The sequence below is a fragment of the Periplaneta americana genome, chromosome 4 (genome assembly GCF_040183065.1).
Source record: "Periplaneta americana isolate PAMFEO1 chromosome 4, P.americana_PAMFEO1_priV1, whole genome shotgun sequence".
NCBI lineage: Eukaryota > Metazoa > Arthropoda > Insecta > Blattodea > Blattidae > Periplaneta > Periplaneta americana.
In genome coordinates, this window is record NC_091120.1 from 200,841,481 (window position 1) to 200,864,441 (window position 22,961).

The 22,961-nt window shown below is 36.0% G+C and overlaps 1 protein-coding gene across 5 annotated transcripts in view; it reads right to left on the reverse strand.

Moving 5' to 3' along the window:
- Positions 1 to 3,926: 3,926 nt before the first annotated feature.
- The window catches only part of Diap1 (Death-associated inhibitor of apoptosis 1), a 200,419-nt gene continuing 181,384 nt past the window's right edge, over positions 3,927 to 22,961 (reverse strand). For all 5 annotated transcript variants that reach the window (XM_069824659.1, XM_069824661.1, XM_069824660.1 and 2 more), the window contains 4 exons: positions 19,626 to 19,820; positions 18,201 to 18,382; positions 16,101 to 16,159; positions 3,927 to 14,542 (listed from right to left, as the gene is read on the reverse strand). In XM_069824659.1, coding sequence (XP_069680760.1) covers positions 14,311 to 14,542; positions 16,101 to 16,159; positions 18,201 to 18,382; positions 19,626 to 19,820 — 668 coding nt within the window. In that variant the 3' untranslated portion in view covers positions 3,927 to 14,310. The remainder of the gene's footprint in view (positions 14,543 to 16,100; positions 16,160 to 18,200; positions 18,383 to 19,625; positions 19,821 to 22,961) is intronic.

Sequence of the window (22,961 nt, forward strand, 5' to 3'; positions counted from 1 at the left end):
ACCCTTATTCCGGGGGGTATTACCATTGTTCTCTATGGTTGTGAAACTTGCACTCTCACTTTGAGAGAGGAACGAATGTTAAGGGTATTTGAGAATAAGGTGCTTAGAAAAATATTTGGGGCTAATAGAGATGAAGTTACAGGAGAATGGAGAAAGTTACACAATGCAGAACTGCACGCATTATATTCTTCACCTGACATAATTAGAAACATCAAATCCGGACGTTTGAGATTGGCAGGGCATATAGCATGTACGGGCGAATCCAGAAATGCATATAGAATGTTAGTTGGGAGGTCGGAGGGAAAAAGACCTTTGGGGAGGTCGAGACGTAGATGGGAGGATAATATTAAAATGAATTTGAGGGAGGTGGGTTATGATACGAGACTGGATTAATCTTGCTCAGGATAGGGACCGATGACGGGCTTATGTGAGGGCGACAATGAACCTCCAGGTTCTCTAAAAGCCAAAAATAAGTATAATTCGCATAACTGCGGCTTCCTGGAACTTTGTTATGTTTCCTTGGCATCCTAATGTAGAAAAAAAATAGTTTTGCAAATTAACGTACCTAAGACTTATCTAAAATTAATAATACTTCCATATTACAACATGCACTATTAAGGCAAAACTCTGACTGAAAACTGTTTTTGTTACTTTTTAAATGCAAAGAAAGTGACCTGGCAGAATTGCAATTTACCCCATCAGAAACAGTAATCCATAAAATTCTAATAGAAAATGGTAATACGATATTATTCAACACAACTATAGGATAAATACCTTTGCATTCTATTTAAACCATAATTACCTTAGAAAAGCTTTCCAGGTATATTCTCAAGTATAGGATACAACAGCAGAAGTTTATTGGATTTTGATTTTTAACACTTCACAACAAACATTTTAACAAATTTCATTAAAACCAGAATTGCCGCCTAAAACAACATGCTCGAGCTAGAACACTCTGTGCTAAACAAATAACAAACAAAAAAGTTGGAGGTTGAAAATAATTAATCGAAGACGTTCTAGCCCAAATATCACATATTATGTGATCAGGGGTTGTAGTTATATAAAATTATAAAATGTTGACAAACACAAGAAATTAAAAATATATCTTCACGTTGTTGCAAGTGTCCCAGTTTTTGAAACTATATAAAACTCTTTTAATTTAATCGTGAAACTTGATGAAAAATATCGATTACAATTTGGTACAGCTAGTGTACAGCAAATAATACAGTAAGTTTTTTTTTTTTTTTTTTCTGCAGCTACATACGTATACATGCCAAGAGCATGAATAATATAAGTGAAACATAATATATTAGATAACGAATTGTGATTGACTTCTGACATACATATTTTGACCTATCAGCTAGTCCGGAAGAAAACCAAATAGCAAACTCTCTTTGAACCCAAGCGCGCTGCCGCGATAATAAGGCCGTTTCCGAAGATGGCCGAATAAAAACGAAATGATCCGAATGTTGGAAACTCTTCACAGAATGAGGTCTGTAATATTACAGATTCTTCTAGAAAAGAAAGTTGATTTTGTAGAAAAATGACAGGATGTTTATTATTCAGGAATACGTCATGTAAATGTCATAATAATTATGAAATATTTTTACAACTTAAAAAAAAAAAAGCATTTATTACTTTCGTACCACAATACAATACTGCATTGTGCTGCCATCACACAGCTGTGCCGGAAATTGTAATTTATTCAATGTTTGCCAACGTCTCTAGCTCATTGGTGTTGGCAAGTTGCAAGTTTATATATATACCCCATACTGCATTATATAATAATAATAATAATAATAATAATAATAATAATAATAATAATAATACACCAACTGGGGGAAAGGCACAAAAAATGTTAATGTTCATATTTCAGTTGCTAATAAATACATTTAATTTGTTTTCTTTCACAGATATTTCCCACCCCTCACAAGATCGCAGATATATTTTTTACTCTTGTACGGAGGAGCTATCCCCTCAGCGGAGGAGGGATTTGAAGGCTTGCATTGCAACCTGAAGCTTATTGTGCTTACCACTCCTATTCTGTGAACGATCGGGTAGCCAAACGGCCATGCTCTTGTACAAGTACAGCACACTGTACCATGAACTTAACTAGGGTTATGTATGGTGTGGCTGATAATATGTGAATTAATGATGGCGAAATGAGTCCGAGGTCCAACGTCGAAAGTTACCCGGCAATTGAAGTGCTCATAGCCATAGCGGGCCAAGCGCCATTTATTAAAAACGGAGAAAGCAAGGGTTAAAGTTGAGTAAATACCATACTTAATTTAATTAAGATTAACATATCATTTAATTTTAATGTGCATACTTTATCTTACTTGCTATATGTTTCGTTAAATTATGGTAATCACTTAATTTTAGATCTTGTTTTCTCTGTTTTTAATAAATGGCGCTTGGCCCACTATGGCTCTGAACCCTTCAATTGATAGCGGAAAACCCCTGAAAAACCGCAACCAGTAAACTTGTCCCCACCATGATTCAAACTTGATGCGCTATTACTCCACAGTGGTGAACATGGCAGCTATTTAACTTCTTGTATCATTTCAGTCTATGCGTGAGGAGGCAAACTTTTTTGGAGAAAACCCTACAGGGTGTATATTTCCTCCGAAATTAACTGTTTTCCATACCATAAATTGGGATAAAATTAGCCATAGAACAGATAAAAAAATTTAATCATGATATATCACGGCATGGCGCGTACTCAGGTTGCGGATCGAAGAGACGGCCTCCAGATATGGAGGGTAGCTGCGAATATATTGAATAAGCAGTCGCGGACAGCTGATGAGGGGTGGTCCTCCAGCTTGGGGGTTGGGCGAAGGGCTAACAACCCATCACCGTAAAAAACAGCTTGTTTCGAATCCTTCAAATAAGCCTCGGAATGGGACTGATTCTCTGGCACAACTGCAGCAACTTTTATCATCCAGTCTGCTGTCGAAAAATCTGAAAGTTAGAATTTATAAAACAGTTATATTATCGGTAGTTCTGTATGATTGTGAAACTTGAACTCTCACTTTGAGAGAGGTACAGAGATTAAGGATGTTTGAGAATAAGGTGCTTAGGAAAATATTTGGGGCTAAGAGGGATGAAGTTACAGGAGAATGGAGTTACACAACACAGAACTGCACGCATTGTATTCTTCACCTGACATAATTAGGAACATAAAATCCAGATGTTTGAGATGGGCAGGGCATGTAGCACGTATGGGCGAATCCAGAAATGCATATAGAGTGTTAGTTGGGAGGCCAGAGGGAAAAAGACTTTTAGGGAGGCCGAAGACGTAGATGGGAAGATATTAAAATGGATTTGAGGGAGGTGGGATATGATGTTAGAGAATGGATTAATCTTGCTCAGGATAGGGACCAATGGCAGGCTTATGTGAGGGCGGCAATGAACTTCTGGGTTCCTTAAAAGCCATTTGTAAGCAATACTTTCATTTTGTTGTGTGCCGATAAGCTGCTATAAGCACGGGTGGCCCAACAAAATTGTTTAGTTCATTTGTAAGTAAGTTTAATTGGTCAAGATGTATATGAGGTGTCAATATGAGACATATGGCTGGGCCACATATGCAGAAAGTATGACAATGAGCCACGTGAAAGATTAATTACTGTTACTGGAACAGTGGGGTAAGCTCCATTAAGGTAGTTGGACGAAGTGAAGAAGAATATCAGAAAGGTAGCCGGCAGGGTCACAGGATAGGAAATCAAGGCAATAGAGCGACATGGAAAAGCATTACTTGGGTGGTCAAGATTGGTATTAGGCTGTAAAACCAAAAGAATACTCCACGGTATTTGACAGGATTTCCAGCTTTCATTCAACCGTAGTTCTCTGCCCAAGGGTGTGCGCGCTCACACACGCGCGAATTGTCATGGATTGAGGAGAACAAGGTGTCGAAAGAAACACAGCGCTGTTGTATTTTACTATATTTACCATATTTTACATTGTATTATAATTACAAGAAGCATAGCATTGCTGTTGCAAATTTTTTCACTACTCTGTTCCTCCAGGCAATCAGCACACACATATCCACATGCATACACTTGACATAATTATTCAATTCAGTGTCCTGTTGTCATGAAATCCCTTTGGAGTTAAATGAAAATCACTGGCAAATTTATATAATGAACAAAATTTAAACATTTTATATACTGAAACATGGGCTCAAAAATTAAACATGTTATCTAATTTTCGAGAGAAAAAAATGCATACCAACAACTTTAATGTTTAATGTTTTAAGACATTCCTTGTTAATTGTAAATAACCATCTGTACAGTTCTATATATGAAAAATAAATTATTCATGTCGAGGATAGCTGCCCCCCAAAAATAAATTAAAATAAAATTTAAATTTAAACTAGAATATTGTTGATCTACAATTAATTTAAGTGCTGTTACCGCTCGGTACCCCTTTTTCAAGGGCAGCTAACCTTTTTGGAATCTTCTCTCGCTTTCTCTCTCACTGTGTAAGGAAGTCTTGTTTTAACTGTCTCCAAAATAAACATCATTATAGGAAAATTAATTTCTTTTTGTGGCAATAAATTTGTATTTTTGGGGTTGTGACAGAAACAGACACAAGCTGGAGACCTATTCCACTGTACTCATGTATCCATTGATTTGACATTTGTTAAGGACTTTTCACTGCAGTTAACATTTTTGGGTATCTATACTGAGCCAAGGAGGGAACTGTCTTCGATGTTTCCTAACGCCTTGCTGGTTCCATCTTCAGGGAAAGAAAGATGGCCGAACCGTCTCACACACACACTGTAATCGTCTCTTAACGATTGCAATATATTTGTGAGACAACTGTCTTTCTGTCCCTGAGAATGGAACCAGCCAGGCATTTTGAAACGTCGGAGACAGTTCCCTCCTTGACATTGTACAGATACTCAAAAAATAATAACTGACGACATGAAAATTTAAAAATTCAACGGAGATGTCACATAAAATCACATATGGAAAGGCTATGTTATACAATTAAAAACTATTATCTATGACGGAAAAATAACTAAACGGTATTCGGAGAATGCCTGTATCTCGTACATTTACATGTACGTAACAGGATTGGATATAAATGAGGTGCAGAAAATGCTATTGATGTATCAAATAAAAAAAAAAAAAGATGTCATAGTTCTCCTCTGGGAATCGTGAAACCCATTCTGTCCAGTGTCTGTCACATTGGACTTCATAGGCTATACCAGAAATTATCATGGCAATGTAATAGACACCTACTGCAAAAGTGAAAGAATGAAGTTCATAGCTTTAATCAACTCGAAGCTCCCTCCAATGTAAAAAGACAAATGCCCACTGTAATACGACGATCTATCTCAAGATCTCTACCGAGTGTCCCAAAAATAAGTGGCATACCTTCTGGAATGGGTTCCTCATATTATGTAAACACAGTAAGGCAAGGGAATAATAGTGAAAAAGGACAAGATACAAGTAATAACCAGAGAGTGATAATAAGTAAGTAGTGATACGAATATAATAACGAAAGTGGGAATGGAAAGGTAATGAAACTGTAGAAACTACTTCGTCTGAAAATATACAGACAAGATTAATGGGAATAAGTGGTTAGTGAATGTTAGTGATTCAAGTGAATAAATAAGTTGACAACAATGGAAGAGTTCAACAAATATAAACAATGTTCGGAACAATAAATAAGAGATTGAAAGAAGTCATTGTTTAGTTAAATGAGATTAAGTAAGAATAAGATAGATAACGAGGAAAGGGAAGGGTAAATATAAGAAGAAGGGAGGGAAACAGAGGTGAGGGACATGATAGAAAAGTGATCAGGGTCATTTATATGTAATAGCCGGAGGTTTAGTAAAACCGTAAGCAGAATATTATGTATCTAAGGGAGTGATGGCACTGCATACAGAAATGTGGAGGGCCATCACGACCGATGTAAGCTGGTGGAATAAATATATCATATCATATTATGTAAACAATGAAAATAATTTATATGTACAGACCCAGAAATAAAATTTGAGCCACCTGACTTTTCCAAGTTTCAGTGCTTACTGAGCATACACTGTATGTTATAACTGGAACTTGGAAAATTCAGGTGGCCCAAATTTTGTTTCTGGGTGTGTACAAAGGTCTAGAAATGCTTGGTTTCAAAGTTATGGAATTCACAACACGAGCTAAAGGATTCATCTCCCACAGGTGGGTTCCTGCAACACAATCTGGTAGTTGTCTGGTTCATGCTGAGACCATGTAAACAAATAGGAGTAAGCAGATAGTTTGGTAGATGACAATGCTGTAGACTCTAGAGGCTCATCACTTTTACCAAGAAAGGTTCCCACAATGTCCAGATAGGAAAACATTTGTGAGTATCCAGTGCCGCCTGTGAAAGTATGAGAATTTTGCACCTTGTACCATCAAAAGAAGATCAAGATCTACAACATATACGCAAAAGGAGCTTCTGAATATTATGAATGCAATTCCTGAAATCAACACACAAAGGTTAGCAATGCATGTGAATAATCCTTGTTTGACTTTCTGCAGTTGTTTATTAATAACGGAGAAAAATTCGACCTGGCGTCGGGGATCGAACCCAGGACCCCCAGTTCTACACGTTGTGTGCTCTACCACTGACTATGCCGAAGCTCAATCCACGGCATCGGATCAAACTTCTTTTCTGATTTTTCCCCCCCTTTTTTGGCCTACTCAATGTTCGACATATATTGTCATTGTGCACTCAATTGAGTGACTTGGGTGGCCGGGATCCAACAGTTATGTACTGTTAAACGGATGATGTATGTGATATTATTAATTTTTGTTCCTATAAAATTCTCTGTTGTGGTTATGGTGGTTCTGTAGGAATAATAATATCACATACATTTCTGCAGTTTTTTCAGAGAACAACTGTATCCCTAGCATCTGCAATGTGTACAGGCATTCTCACCAATAGATTACCCTGTGCAAGTAGTGTTCTGCCAATAGTTCTTGCTATAACTCCTAGCTTTTCTGCCTTAGTGATAGTCACAGATGAAGCACAGTTCACATGTGATAGAATTGTGAACTTCCACAATCAACATATATGGTCTCAACAACATGTAACACTAACCAGACAACTATTAGATTGTCTTAAACAGTATCTTGTATTGCAGAAAACCACCAGTGAGAGATGAAGGCATTAGAATATGTTGTTAAAGCCAATAACTCGGAAACTAAGCATTTCTGGATCTATGTACATATAAACTATTTTCATTATTTACATATGAGGAACACATTCCTGAAGTTATGTCATGTACTTTTGAGACATCTGTATACTGTATTCATTTATTGTACAGAGTACTAATGGTAAACACAATTTAGTAACCGAAAATAATTATTTGTCGCAGATCTAGTGTACTGGTAGCAATTATGCATTTCAAAATTTCTGAAGATTTGCATATATTAAAACTGTGTTGGCACAAAAAAAAATATATGTATATTGTTTCCAAACTTCCTATAACAGTGACACAAATTCACAATGGACCAAATACTGAACAACAATGGTTACAACCATAACTCATAGTTTACGTATAAAAAAAATTATCTCCCACACCAAACTATACTCACGCACAATCTCCATTTAGAAATACGAGTATATACTATACAGGGAGTTTCAAAAGTGATGGGTCCGCAAATCAACTGTTTATGAGATAATGCCATTTTATGCTGGTTGGAGTACTAAGTACTAATTCTAAAAAAAACATGGGTGACTATTAAATTTGTCAATTACGAGACAGTAAAATTAATAATTTTGGCTTCAACAACACAGAAATGTGATTGAACACACACACACACAAGATACTTTTTTCGTTTTAACAACAGTGAAGTTTGCGGCTAAACAAGGTACAGTACAGTACAGTATGGACATACTAACTGAATTTTACAGCAGGTGTTTAAAATGCTGACCATGCACTTGAATGCATCTGTCTAGTCCTCTCTGCAAAGAAATGCGAATGCGCTTGAGCTATCCTGGGAATTCATTTTCTGGAAGACATCTACAACACGATGCTGCAATTCTTCATGTGTAGTGATAGCCTATCTGTTTTGTAAACTATTTCTTCACAATCCCGTACACAATAATCCAAATGATTTAAATTCGATGATCTAGATGCAGGCCCTCCTCTACCTATTCACCGTTCACCATATCGTCTGTTTAGACTTCATTGCATCTCTCACTTAGAAGGAAAAGGGATGGAGGAGATACGATATATTAACAAGCATGAATGTAGCCGCTTTACCCTATCCAGGTGCTCAGTTCACCAGCAAAAAATAACATTATTTCATAAACAGTTAATTTGCGAACCCATGTTTACTGGAACTTTTGTTGCTTCTTTTTGTTTTTACTTCTCATCCCTAAATTGTTGACCATCACTTTTGAAATATCCTGTATACGTAATACCACACGTTTTCTTTTTAATTTATGTACAGTTTGCTTGTATTGTACAAGTGGCTCAGGTTAAATTACGGAACCAGTGGAACTTTAGTATTCTGAAGAAATGAAAACCTGATCAAGGACCCTATGAAAGTATATCAATATAAAAAAAATGTTTATGAGACAGATCTGAGAAAAATAGTTCCATATCATATGACAGCATAACTGCATTTTCCATACAACTTTAATATTAGCATGGAATTATCACACAGTTCACTGCAGTGTAAATACTAAATGAAGGGAAATTCAAAGACCACTAAAATATCTACATCTACACGATGTTTAGTAGCTACTTTGTCACAGATTTAAGATAGTGGTAAAGATAGTTTTTATTTCTATTGGATGTTCATATGTTAAGGTGCACTATACAATAATAGTACCAAAAGTATTATTCTTATTGTGTATTTATTCCAGACTTATTAATTTCGGTTGCTTATAATCACGAATTACTTTGTAATTGTCAATAAAAAGAAAGTCCTTGGAAAGTGAAAACAATTATTTAACATTTAAGATCTTCAAATCAGTTGGTAATGAAGTTTCCGTTATTTACGTGTTGTAAAGAAACCTGCTTTCATTATCTTGCAACTACTTATTGATTCCACCTTTAGAAAATTACAAATAATTAAGTTGTTTCACATGCTTTGCATTAGTCACCTAGGACTGCTACTTGGCTGGGACTAGTTCTCAGAACTAGCTCGATCTTCCTCAGTGACTACTGTACTCTCATCAACTAGCAGATGGAGAGAATGGAAGGGATGGTGGAAACAATGAGTGAACATTTCAATGTAGCCAAGAAAATCTCTTACTTCACAAACTTTGAAGGTAAGTACCTTTGAGATACAGTACTGTGTTAGGTTTCAGAATAGTTTCCTTTAGTTCCATTTGAGTCTTTGAGAACAAGGTACAGTGGTGAATTTATTCATGTTATACACACTTGTTTCGCACCTTTTGGTAAATTTAAACTTAAGTAATGAATAAATATGTGATGAACTCTATCAGGATTTTCGTAACGATAATACTGTTAAGGGATTATACAATATTGAAGACACTTCCTTCAAGATATTGTTCAAACAACCAAGAACTATAACACATCGATAACAATCGTCATTAAACATGTCTTTCTATGTTGATAAATGATTCACATTAAGACATATCAGTATTAAATAATAAAATATAGTATTCATTATTATACAGTCATTCTTACAAAACAAAACCCAATAAATAGTTAAAAATGCAACATATAACATGGATTCAAACCACTTATAAAATCAAGATTGCCTGATGTCACCACAGGTACAGTCTTGGACAAAAAAAATGACTGGCTGCCATATGCTAAGTCCCCTTCGGAAGACTTTAAGACTTCGGTTGATTTCCGTGAGAGCTTATGTTTACATGTGAAGGAATTTTTTATGCACGACTCCGCTCTGTTTTAACTTTGTTTTGTTTGTTTGTTGTTTTTTCTGTCTGTTTATAGGTCAACTGTTATGAATAATCTATAACGAAGGTATATTCAAGGGATAAATTGGGTGTAAAATAAACATCCTTTCCCTAGTTGTGTGAACCAGGCACTGCCTTAAGTGGACTTAGACAAATTCACACTACAGGAGAGCTGTCATTTTTTGTGTCTAAGCTGTACATCATCAGCAGATGCTTGAAACCTAACCACAGTTCAGAACGAAGTTTTGAGGATGGCAATATGAAATAAACGAATCCCAATTACATCCAGTGAAAGTGGAAGTATGGTATCTGGTTTAAGGATTATTGCATCTTTTTATTTTTTGGGGGGGGGGGGAATATAGTTAACACTAATGCATACAAGAAGATATTCAGAGTTTATGGAGCAACTTGATGATGTGGAATGCAAGATTATTTTCAGCAAGATAGGGAAACTTGCCATAAATCTAAAGAGTCAATGAGAACAATATTTTGGTAACCAAATCATTTCTGCTAGTCTGTGGCCACCATGTTCACCCGATCTCACCAGCCCTGATTTCTTCTGGGGGAGCTATCTTAAAGATAGGGTTTTCCATGACAGGCCTCAAACCTGGAAGGCAAGAGTAAATGAAAAAATGAAGTGCATCAACCTGTGCCTTGCAGAGAATAGCAGTCACTTTCAGCATCTGATGTGAAGTGCACATGTTTTACATGATACAAGGCAAGTCTCTTGCGAATTTTGCCTTCATTTGTTTGTGAATTGTAGGCACAACATTGGGTCCAGTTCTGTAAGAATCACTCTATATTTTCAATTGTGAGAAACGTCACTTAATGGTATTTTTATCATTGTTACCGTTTTTGATCCCAACTTAAATAATAGTTCCAATCTGAAACCTGTAAGCCTGCTATATAACTTGTTCACATTGCACAAAAATTAACAGCAACACTTGCTTCCTGCTATCTACATTATATCCATACCTTATTTCACTAAGGGCAGATGTCCATTCTTTGTATTTTCGAATTCTTAATAAGAAATGGCTCCTCTATCAGATCACAAAAGCTGGTAGTATAACTTTGCCAAAACCTGTGTGTACAAGGTCGGAAGACAATGTCATTCTTGGAGCGCTAAGGACGAATGTGGACTTCCAACTTCAGAATTTACAATAATGTTATTTTCACAGACAGCCACCTAGTTAACATGGGTAACCACCTTTACAGACAATAGTTTTCTTCATGTTCAAAAGGCGACAGTAGACAATTTCATTTCTTTTTTTTTTTTTCGTCTCTTCTGAAAACTTCGTAATTGAGTTTACCCTGAATGCACTTAAATCATTTTATTTTTTAGAAATGTCACTTACACTCCTTTGCTTCTAACCGCCTCAATTGTGACAACCATCCTTAGTGAAATAAGGTATGGTATTTCTTCACTTAAAAATTACAATTTAAGAACATATAATTATCTTCACAGCAGAATCCAATTTCAATCTAAAGGTGTCTTTTCTTTACGAAAAAGACAATACCAAAAAGCCAATGAAGTTACAAAAACGTAGAACTTAAAACATATCCTGGAAACAAATATTTTAGAAAGGAGAAGTTCCATTTTCTTTTTATTTGTTGATAATTTGCAGTAAGAGGTCTAAGTTGGAATTATATTAACTTAAAATCACAGCTAATGTCAGAATAAGGAAAAGAAGACTATTGCTTTACATTGTACCTCATATTAATAGCCAAAATTAACAAATATTCAAATAAGAAAAGTGTTAACACAATATATGATGCAATATAGCTTCCGTGGCCCACTTTTTCCCCACACTAATTTCGAAAGCGATAAACATTCATTATTTTTTCTTTGGGAATGCGGTGTATCACGAGTTAAAGAATTAAATTACAGGAACAAAATCAGTTCAACCTTGGTGCTGCAAAGTTCCTACGAGATAAAAAAAAAAAAAAAAAAGACTTCTAAAATTATACACAAAACTTCTTTCCTTTACATGAATTAGTTTATATTTACATATATCAGTTAAGTTTACATTCATTAAGAGTAAAATCTTCATAATTTTGTTCTGCTGTGAAATTATAATAAATGCACGAATACTATTTATCATTCCTAATGTCTTGCAGCAAAAAAAGATTAGTAGGAAAAAAGTGTGAAAAGCTTTAACTATACTTGAATATTAAATATTGAAGTTTTGCTGTGTTTTCAGGTTGTCTGGATGTTGAAAAATTTTGTCAACATCTAGACGGCCTGAAAACACAGCAAAACTCCTATAGCACATTAAAATAACTTCGGATTTTTTCTACAACAAAAATAGAGAGTACGAATAGCAGTAGGCAACAGTCAACTCTCAATAAGGAAATAAGACTAATCTGCTTCCAATAAAAAGCTTTCCTTCTTTCCCGACAAGGAAGCATTGTCCTCAAATTGAATGTGCCATCAGACTCCCAAGTAAGACTTCATGCCCAACTCTTATTTCATAAGGCGAACTAGTAATAAAGAGGTAGATCTAACTCCTCGGTTTAAGCACTATTTGAGAATGATATGTTAATCAAGTGGGCTATTTTCTATGTGCAGACTTGCATAGGAAGCAGAAGTATATGAAAGCACTCTGGAACACTTTAAGTATGTGATGTGCAATATATAGTTCCGAATTCTGAGACTCCAGAGGACTATATTTCTGTGTGGAATAAGTGATACTATGATTCTGTCAAGTTCAAATATACGCTGCCAAACAACTGCATTAGTTTACCTGGAGAAAAAAGAAGAGGAAGATAACAAATGTACTAAATAAAATATCTAATGCCATGGAAGAGTAAGATCTTCAAAATGGACAATGTCTGAGTGGAAAATCAGATACAAAGATAGTTGAGGATGTGGTATCATAAAACTAAGTATGATATATTGCTACTGGCAAAAGTAGAGCACTTTTCACGCCACAGATAACAGAATTAACTGATTTTCTAGTTCTTGTAAGAAAACACTGCAGAGAGAATATTGCAAACACGCGAAATGCTAGAAAAGAATAGGAAATTGTCATTAGCAGGCTAGGTTTCAATTAATTTTTGCAGTATTTACGTATTTATGACGAACTGAGTCTCTAAGGGTATACTTGTTACAGCATAATTGTACTTTTTTGCGATTTTTTTGTGTAATTGGTCTTATTTGTTAATTTAAGACACTTGTAACTTTAATGTATATTTATTTTTTCCCCCTTTTCAGTAAGATAAGCTTTTTTTATGTTTAGCAATTTTTTCTTAATATGAGTAACAATATACTGCTACGAACTAAATCCAAGAGACTTTCTTTTTAAATTTAGATCACTTTGATTTGAAAATTTCCGCAAGGTTTTCATTGTTCATTACATTCGGGCATACTGTTTTGACGATTGTGTAATATTCTGGTAATATTGTGGAGATTAGTAGCATTTTTGATTTGCTAATATCTCTTAGGGCTCAATTTCACGGGATATGTCTGTAAATTTCAGAATATATGCACCCATTTTAAACAGCCTTCAACATATTATGGTTTCTGAGAATTTAAAGATAACTGAACTAGTAGACTTATGCAAGTTCAAACTATACTTCTGAGCAACTTGTTTAATTCGTATGGGCGAAATCTAAATGTTTCTACGTGAAGTCACAAATATACCGGAGACACAGAACTCGAAATTGCACAGTGTTCCATTGAGTTCGAAGACATATAATTTTAGTACTGCATGACATTAGGAAGACTATCTAAATGTGTATAATTTCTAATTATATAAATGAATAAACATTCAAATAAAAATGAATTGCAATTTCTTTTAATTACAAAATAAAAGTGTTTAAATGAATTTTTACAATGATGGTGCATTGAATTCAATATAATCACAGAAATGTGGGTGCAGTCTACCTCGTAGTCTCTCAAACTCTCTGATACGACTTTGTAACTAGAGATTCTGGAATGTTACTCTCTTCAGGGAGTCAAGATTATGTTCATGAAACTTGGTAGCTTTCATGTTCACCCAGCCGTGACAGAGAATCTGAGCGCACTACAATTTGTACTTCCATCCACTCGATGCAACAACAGCAGTGCATATTAATGAACACGTGTGGAGACAGCACACACACACAAACAAACAGACTGTCTCAAAACTGGAGACATGTGTGGCAAGAAAACCACACTCCATCGCAGTTACACTTTCTATAAAAATTCCAATACAAAACATACAGGCTGATCTCCTACATATTAAATATGCACATCACGAAAACGTGCAATGTTGCCAACACTTATGAAACAGCTTCTGCCCGAAGATTTGCTGATTTTAAAGAGCTGGCGAAGTGATGTTGGTCCTGAAAGATTTATATTCAGCAATGTCCCAAGTCATGTTGGCAACACTGCAGTTTTCAGCACCACTTCAAAAAATCTATGTGCACTGCTGTTGCAAGTATTCATGAAAGAAATGCGCGAACGGTGCCTGTGAATGGTTGTCTGCATACTGCACAAATCGACAGAGAAGGCGCGCATTTCACGCAAGCTACAAGATGACCGCAAGGTAAGAACAACACTCCACGCTCCTCGGTAAAACATATCTGGCAGAGCCGTGCATCGTCTATCACTTTCTCATCAGATACATCGGACTTCTCTTTCTGCGATGATGCAACTTCCTCTTCTGTATTTGAACTGCAACACAAGATCATGTTACAATGAATTAGATTTGGAATAAAGACAATGAAATGAAAAGAGGGGGAAGTTGGGAGGAATAAATTTCTAATACTAGGCTCAATCTCACAAAGAGTCTCAGGACTGAGATCCAAGGCCACTGGCTCTATACTGTTTTCACTGTAAGAAAAATCCTAATGTAAACATAAGCACGTTCCTGTTATACCCGTGATTGGCCCCCAGGCAAAATACTCACATGATGCAGGAACATATAGTTCGTTTTTGGAAACCATAATCTTATATTATTTGAAAATAAAAAATTGAATTTTAGTTCTTAAATACAATGAAACATATAATTTCGCTCATATGTAAAACGCTATGTAAAAGAAAAGCTACTTTTATATTTTGTTATGTGCTATGAACGCGGATGAATACCAACAGTAATACCGATGTAATCGGTTCTTGTAACAAGCTGACGTCACTTGAGCTCGTAGTTGTTCACGTAAGCACGTGGTACTGAAGTATGGCTTCTGCATCCTCGGTGTGTGTGGCTATTAAACATAAGAGTGGAAACCCTCTCAAAAGCGGAGAAAAACAAATAGTCTTAAATGTATATAATAAGTTAAGTGAGTTGAATCCAACGTTCTAGCTGAAAGGGTTTATTGACACTGTTGTGGATCATCTCGTCATAAATCCTGCCCACGATAGTTCTGACAACTTGGATTGGAAGGAATAACTCCTTTGTCTGGCACGATTAACCTTACACCTAACTTTAAAATAATTTAATGACAGTAATTATAAAGCAAACGAAATTCTGACCTAAGCAAACGAATGCATAGTAGTGAGGTTAGGTCTACTTGACGAGTAACGGGAAATGTTTAACATGAAACAGAATGTACAACAGTAGGCGGGAACACGTACTGAGAATCAATGGCGCCAAACAGCGGCCAATAAAGCCTCACTTCAGTCACGTGCTACTGTTTACATTAGGATTTTTCTTACAGCGAAAAGATTATACCTCGTGTGGGCTCAACTATGTCCCAAGTAAATGAGCTTCTGCCGAAAAGAAGGCTTCATCCTCTCCCCTGTTATATTAGAGTCCCTCATCAAGTGATGTATCCAAAGTAATGCTAGATCTTCTTAAGAAATGTGACGCAGCAATGATGAGACACTAAGGGCTAATAGCATGATTTGTGCTATTAAATGCAAGGGGTTCAGATAGTTGCAGTTCCTTGTCGTCCAAAGTGATACCTATGTCCTTCACATCATGAGGGAAGGAAGAAACTTCACATTCTTATAGTGTCGTGGGGAGAGGGGACCTTTCACAATTACATCAGTTCGCAAGTTTCATAGTATAACTATGCTGGACATCAAATCCAGTCCTCTTGTGACGAACCATAATTTAATTGTGCTACATGCAGCTGGGTCTTCGAAGATTTTAAAGGATAACCTACGAAGATAACTATGACTGTTACAGATTATAAAAATACAATTCTCTCTCGTGTAAACTGAGTAATCAGTTGATACACTAACTTATATTGCACCTCTTTCCTACCAGTTACACAAAATAAAGACTTACCTTGACGACGATGATGAAGCTTTCGACTTCTGTCCTTCCTCCAGCAAATCTATGTATTCCTGCAACAAACAACACATTACAATCAGTCTAGGTTTCTTTAGGATATCAAAGAGTAGCTAAGTCAACTTCACAAATGAAGCAACAGTAACTTTTAAAAAGAGTTTTATGCAAGATTATTTGCGTTGCCATGGATACTGAAGGAAAGTGATGGCTATAATTGTCTCAAAAACCAAAGACATTTTAAAGGAGGTGTTACTCATTACTTGAGGAACGGGGCCTATTCCAAGAGCAGGTCTGCCTACTTCAATAATATTCCAAAATAAATCCTTACCACATAAAAACTTCATTCTTTAGGTTTATAACTTCGAAAAAAATTACATATTACAAGAAGTATTAACCAGTAACACAACATTATCACATTAATTCAATCCGATAATTTTTAATTGGTTATTTTACGGCATTTTTTTCAAATGCTATGTTTATATAGCGTCTGAATGAGATGACAGTGATAATGCCAGTGAAATGAGTCCAAGTCCAATGCCGAAAGTTACTTAGCATTTGTTCTTATTAGATTCAGGGAAAACCCCCGGCTAACTTGTCCGAATCAGGATTTTAAACTGGGCCTATTTGTTTCACAGTCAGGTGTGCTAACCATTACTCTACATCGGCAGACTCAATTCCATAAAAAATTATACCAATTACATGTAACTATCGTATTTGCCGACATCTAAGACGCAACCCCCCCTTTTTTTGTACATATTTTTCAAGAAAAAAAATATTTGTCACTGAATATATAAAAATAAGGAGAATATCATCGAAATGATGAATTTATAGTACTTCAAATGTAAAGTAATACATAGGTCTACCTAATCTAACTAGGAAAGAATACTTTTAATCTTCATCGTTGAAACCCAGAAAGCCATTTCCAGAGATAAATGAAGAGTCGTTTGAAACCTCTTCTAAATCAGAATCTGAGTCCTCTTACAACAAATTGTCCTCTGTACCATCCAGTGCATTACTAATACTACACATTGTAAATGGTTTAACCATCTCTCAGTTTTGACAGCATCCCATGAAGCTTTGGCCCATTCACAACCTCAGTATCGGCATATGCACCGTTTTTCAGACCCATTTTCGAAGCTTCATAAATGCTATTACATTAAAGAAACATTGAATCACATATTCTGATGGAATGTCATATCGTTATTGATATCGATAGATAAAACTGATTTGCTTATGTTATGACAGTGGATCTGCAGAATGCTGCAGATTGTCGTGATCTCACAGGAAAAAAAAAAAAAATTTATAATCAAACAAGAAGTGTTACATAATGGGGCCTGCATGCAATAATATTAATCCCCAAAGTCTAGACTTGACTCAATATTTCGAACTACCCTTGCACTGAGTGGATGCCCAAAATTGTGCGCAAATGTTAGTCATCCTGGAGATATGTACTAGTATGTGACTGTCAAGAATTACAATTTTAGAATTTCAACGATAATTTAATTTACTGGTATTAAACAGCAAATACTATAGCCTAAGGTGACGATAATCAAGATCCATCAAATTTCCGTCACCGCAACAATATTTGATTATTGACAAAAGTAGAAAGTAGTACTTTAACGACACTTTCAAGGTTATTCAGTACAGAAATTCAATGTGGACGAGAAATGGCGACAAATTGTGCCTGAAGCCCTCTATCAGGGACAGAGTTCTTTTATATGCCGTAAAACTACAGAGGCTCCCAACAATGCTAAGAATTTTGTCGCTCTTGGTCAAGTATCCACTAATCTCTGGTAGACCAATGAGAATGACTTGATGAAAGGATGTGGGTCTGTTTCATCACTATGCCCATTGACTGCACTTCCTGTAATGTGACCTACAAACAACTCTGAATGGAAATCTATACCCAAAATCAGTTCCCATTGATTAAAGAAAAGAAATATTTCTATTCGTAGTTGATCAAAGCACTGAAGCTAGTTAACATAATAATAGAAGATGACTTAATATTTCAAAAATTAAAACTTCACCATTTCATTACAGTTCAAAAAATGATATTCTCACTGTATAATGCATTAAGGTTTCAAAACATGTTCTCACCTGCACAGGAATTTTCTTTTCCTTGAGACTTTGCACTTTTTCTATGAATTCACGTCCCTTTATGAGCACTAAGTGGATGCACTTGGGGAACCACGCTGCATGCTCAACCCATGGATCATCAGTCTCCTCCCAATCTTTGAGACCTCCACCGCAGTGGAAACACACTGTCTGATCGCCTTTGCCTGCAAGAGAACAATACATTACATCACTGCATGCAGTTTACTTTAATTTTTCGAACTAAACACAAACAGGAAATAGTTCATGTCATCCACTCATGCGTCAACAGTATCTATTCAAGACAAATTAGCAGTTACTGGCAATCTTACCGAACCACGAGGTTGCAAGTTTCAAGAATGTATTTTAATTTCAGAGGCTACGCAACAGTGTATTAAACAATTTAATAATTAATAACTAGTATTAAATAAGTGACGAGAAACAGGTTCCATTCTCGATAAGAAGTATAAACACAACTCATGAATTCTTCTTCAGTAGATAAGTTTCACTGAGGAAAATACGTTACTGTACTGTATATATCTAACCATGATTGAAAATACATCTTTCTTAATACAGTTCAGACAACAATTATTTAAGATGTGCCTAATTTTCGTTCTTTCAGTCGATAATTAGGTATGCCTTACTTTTCTGGGGAAATGGTAGCAAAATTGGGAGTGTCTTGATTTTGCAAAAGAAAGCCATTAGAATTCTATGTCAATCAAACTATCTTGAACATTGTCGACCTTTTTTCAAACAATCACAGATATTAACTGTCATACATATATACATATATATATATATATATATAATATATATATATATATATATATGACCTAGTCCTTTACACTCGACAAAATATAGACAATTACTCATTAATAGCCAATATGCATGATCATGAAATTAGAAATAGTGAACAAATTAATATTCCATAAGTACTGTAGATTACATAAAACTAGTACAAATTTTTCTGTCATGGGGATGAAATTATATAATAAGCTTCCTAGTCGATGTTATAAGTTACCAACCAATAGTTTCAAAACTAGATTTTATAATTGGCTTTTAATTAATCCTTTCTACTCTGTAGATGAGTTTCTTAACATAAATTCAGACGAAATTGTTTTTTAATAAATAAAGTTATTCACATTTAGTTACAATTATTACATTATGAGTGAAGTTTTTCATTAATTTTAGTGTTTCAAAATGTTTTGTGTTTTCATTCTAATTAAACTTTACTGTTTTCAATTATATGTGTATTTTCAAATGTATGTTTTTTCCCTCCCTTCTGTATTGTGACGAAGCCTATCACTGTATGTTTAATGGCTTAATAAATTGAATTGAACTCAATAACGCATATTGACAAAGTGAAGTTTCTTAGCCCTACATGAAACCATATTGACACGCTAGGTACGAATGTGCATGATGCCAACTTACCTGTGTAATAGAAACCAGCATCACTCAGAATTTCAGGCTTCTGTTTCAGTGAACGAGGCCAACTTTCATAGGACTTCAATCGAGCCTCTTTGGTATTGTACGTCGGATGCATTGGTCCTCTAGTTTGATTAATACCATGTTTCTGCATTTCTTCAGCAGTCATCATCAGTCCATGGTGCACGCCATTGCTCATGCCTGCAACACAAGAACAACAGCATACAGACAAATGCACATTACAGACGTCCATTTTTTTTTAAATATTTCGCAAATGAACCATCTTGATGGCAACCTATTTCCCTCACCAGTTGCAATCAGCTTCTGTTATTACTAGCAAGAGTACTTCACACTTACAGATTAAATTATAGCTATTTATTTAGTAAAGTATTATTTTTACTACTTTTGCATTTATTAGCCACCCAGCACTTCGAACAGTTGCGAGGCATACAATAGTAATCCAGTCATATTTGTTATAGTGTCGTGGTTATCATCATGCAACCGTCATCAAACGTATGGGAACTTGTGTACCTTCCAACAATATTGCTCTGTACACTTCAGTGTGTTTGTATGCGCTGTGATATACTGATAATTTTATTTTGCATTAGTTTTGAGCGGACTACAATTGTATGCCACGCGACTATTCATGTGAACTTTCTTTATCAGGTAGAACTGAATTTTTTTTAACTATGTTATCTCAGGAGTGATAATGACCCGTGATACATCCACGGGTACAAATCCTGGTTGGGCCAAGTTACCTGGTTGAGGTTTTTCTGAACCAATTTAAGCAGAATTATCGGAACTTTCTGTGCTGGACCTGAGAATCATTTGACTATCATAATTACACTTCTCCCCTATCATCATCATCATCATCATCATCATCATCATCATCATCATAGTTTCTTTCCCATATTTCAGGCTTGCTTCAATGTGGGTCACCGCCGAAATTGAACCCTGTGGTATGTGGTCATTAGTTGCTGGTGGTAGTGCTATGTACCGTGGGCTCTTCCCTGAGTTCACTGAACTGGAGTTAAAAGGACCCTGGTGATGTCTACACAGAAAGGTAAATGGATTCTGTAGGCTGTAGAGAAATGTGGAGACAGTACACAGGGGAATTTGTAGTGCAATGGACCTTAGGTCATATACACCATTTCATTCCACATAGTAAGTCTACTATGGACCTACCCAAGCGGCCCATGTGCCAAGGCAGTCCCAATCCTGTGCCCTTCCCCTTAAGGGGGACTAATAGAATAAAACTGTAATATAGGTTAGCTGTCTGCTAACGTGAAATTTGGCTTTTATCATAGTAACAATAAGTCACTTCCAATTAATCAGAATTAGAGTTTTTTATTTATTTGTAATTTTATCTAAACTACGATTAATTTACTGTCCTGTATTTGTACTTCTAATTACTAATCAGAATTATAAAGTTTTATTTATTTTAAATTCTGTCTAGACTATGATTACATTATTGTCCTAAATTTCTGTGATTGCAGTTTCTTTTTCGAAATAGATACTGCTAGCAAACTAAGTAAAGAATGGCTTGATGAACACTACACTATAATACAGAAGTAGTGAAAGCGAAAATAAAAACTAAACTGATTATTAAAGTGATCAAAAATTAGTGAACATGAGTCATCGCAATCCAGACACTGAATCGAGCTGTGAAGAAACTGACAATAGAGAAGTTTCGTCATCAAAACATATCCTACGAAAAGATAACACTAAATGATAGAAGGAATCAGGGGTGCCAAATGTTAGAACACCGTCTCAAAAACATTGTGCTTCAGGTGCCGGGTATCACAATTAGTGTCCAAGTCGCAAAAACACACGATTGTTTTCATTTGTTTATATATACCGGTAAATCAACAATTTTCAACATTATTATGAGCAGCACAAATGTACATATTGAAAAAATGAAACAAAAGTATGATCCAGATAGTAGTGCCAAACTTACACAAAAAAAAAAAAGCTAGAGATCAGGGCTCTTTTTAGAATACTTTATCTTGCTGGCATTTGGAAGTTCATTACTGTAACTTGAATATAGGGAACTTATGGGATACAAAAGACACAGGAATTTAGTCTTTGAATTGAATTTCTGGAAGGTGACACTACGACCCAGCACTGCGACATTTCAGGATTTATTGTGCTAACCCTCGAACTAGGCACATTCTCAAACCCACACTGGCTGACTACACCACAGTTCACTGTGTACCCTGGTTTCAAGCAGGCAAGTACTGGTACACTCCTTCCTAGGCCAGCCCCTCCAAGCAGCGCCAGCCGACATTCGAGGAATTCTATAAAATGGTGACGGAATGGAAAGATATTGATAATGATATGTGTGCCTATCATGATAAATAAGGAGAACCCTGAGAATAACCGCAGCTGCGACCTTGTCCGTGACAAGTTTCAATGAAATATTCCAGGTGTGATCGGGACTCGAATCTGGACCACTTATAAGACACGCTTAAGTCTGACCACTCAGTCACTGTAGAGGAAGCTATACGAGGTGTGATTGAAAAGTTTTAAGACTGGGCTTGTAATTTCATAATGGCAGTACTTACAGGCTATTGTGATGGATCTCCTTCAAAGTAGTCCCTTTCTCACTGAACACACCAATGCCAACGGAGTTTCCAATTTTGGAAGCTTTCGTGAAAATTTTCTTTCTTAAGGGTGTTAAGAACCCTCTCCATATTTGTCTGAATGTTTTCAATTGAGTCAAATCGGTTCCCTTTCAGCGAAAATTTCAATTTAGGAAACAGGCAGAAGTCGGCAGGGGTTATATCAAGGGAATAGGGAGGTTGCAGAATGGACAGGGCATGTAGCATGTATGGACGGATCCAGAAATGCATGTAGTATTAGTTGGAAGATCGGTGGGAAAAAGACCTTTGGGGATGGCCGAGACGTAGATGGGAGGATAATATTAAAATGGATTTGAGGGAGTGGGATATGATGGTGGAGACTGGATTAATCTTGCTCAGGATAGGGACTGATGGCGGGCTTATGTGAGGGAGGCAATGAACCTCCGGGTTTCTTAAAAGTCGTAGGTAAGTAAGGGAGGTTGCAGAAGCACAGTAATTTGTAATTTAGCCAAAAATCCCTGATTGAGAATTTACAATGAGCCCGTGCATTGTCATGGAGGAGGACCGAATTCTTGTCTCGCCAGAGTGCAGTCCTTTTCTTCCGCAAATTTTCGCGCAAAGACTCAAGGACACTTTTATAGTAGTCCTGGTTGACTGTCTGCCCACTAGGGACATATTCGTAATGCACGATACTCTGAGAATAGAAAAATCCAGCAACAATGTCTTCACATTCGACCGACTTAGTCGCGCTATTTTCGGT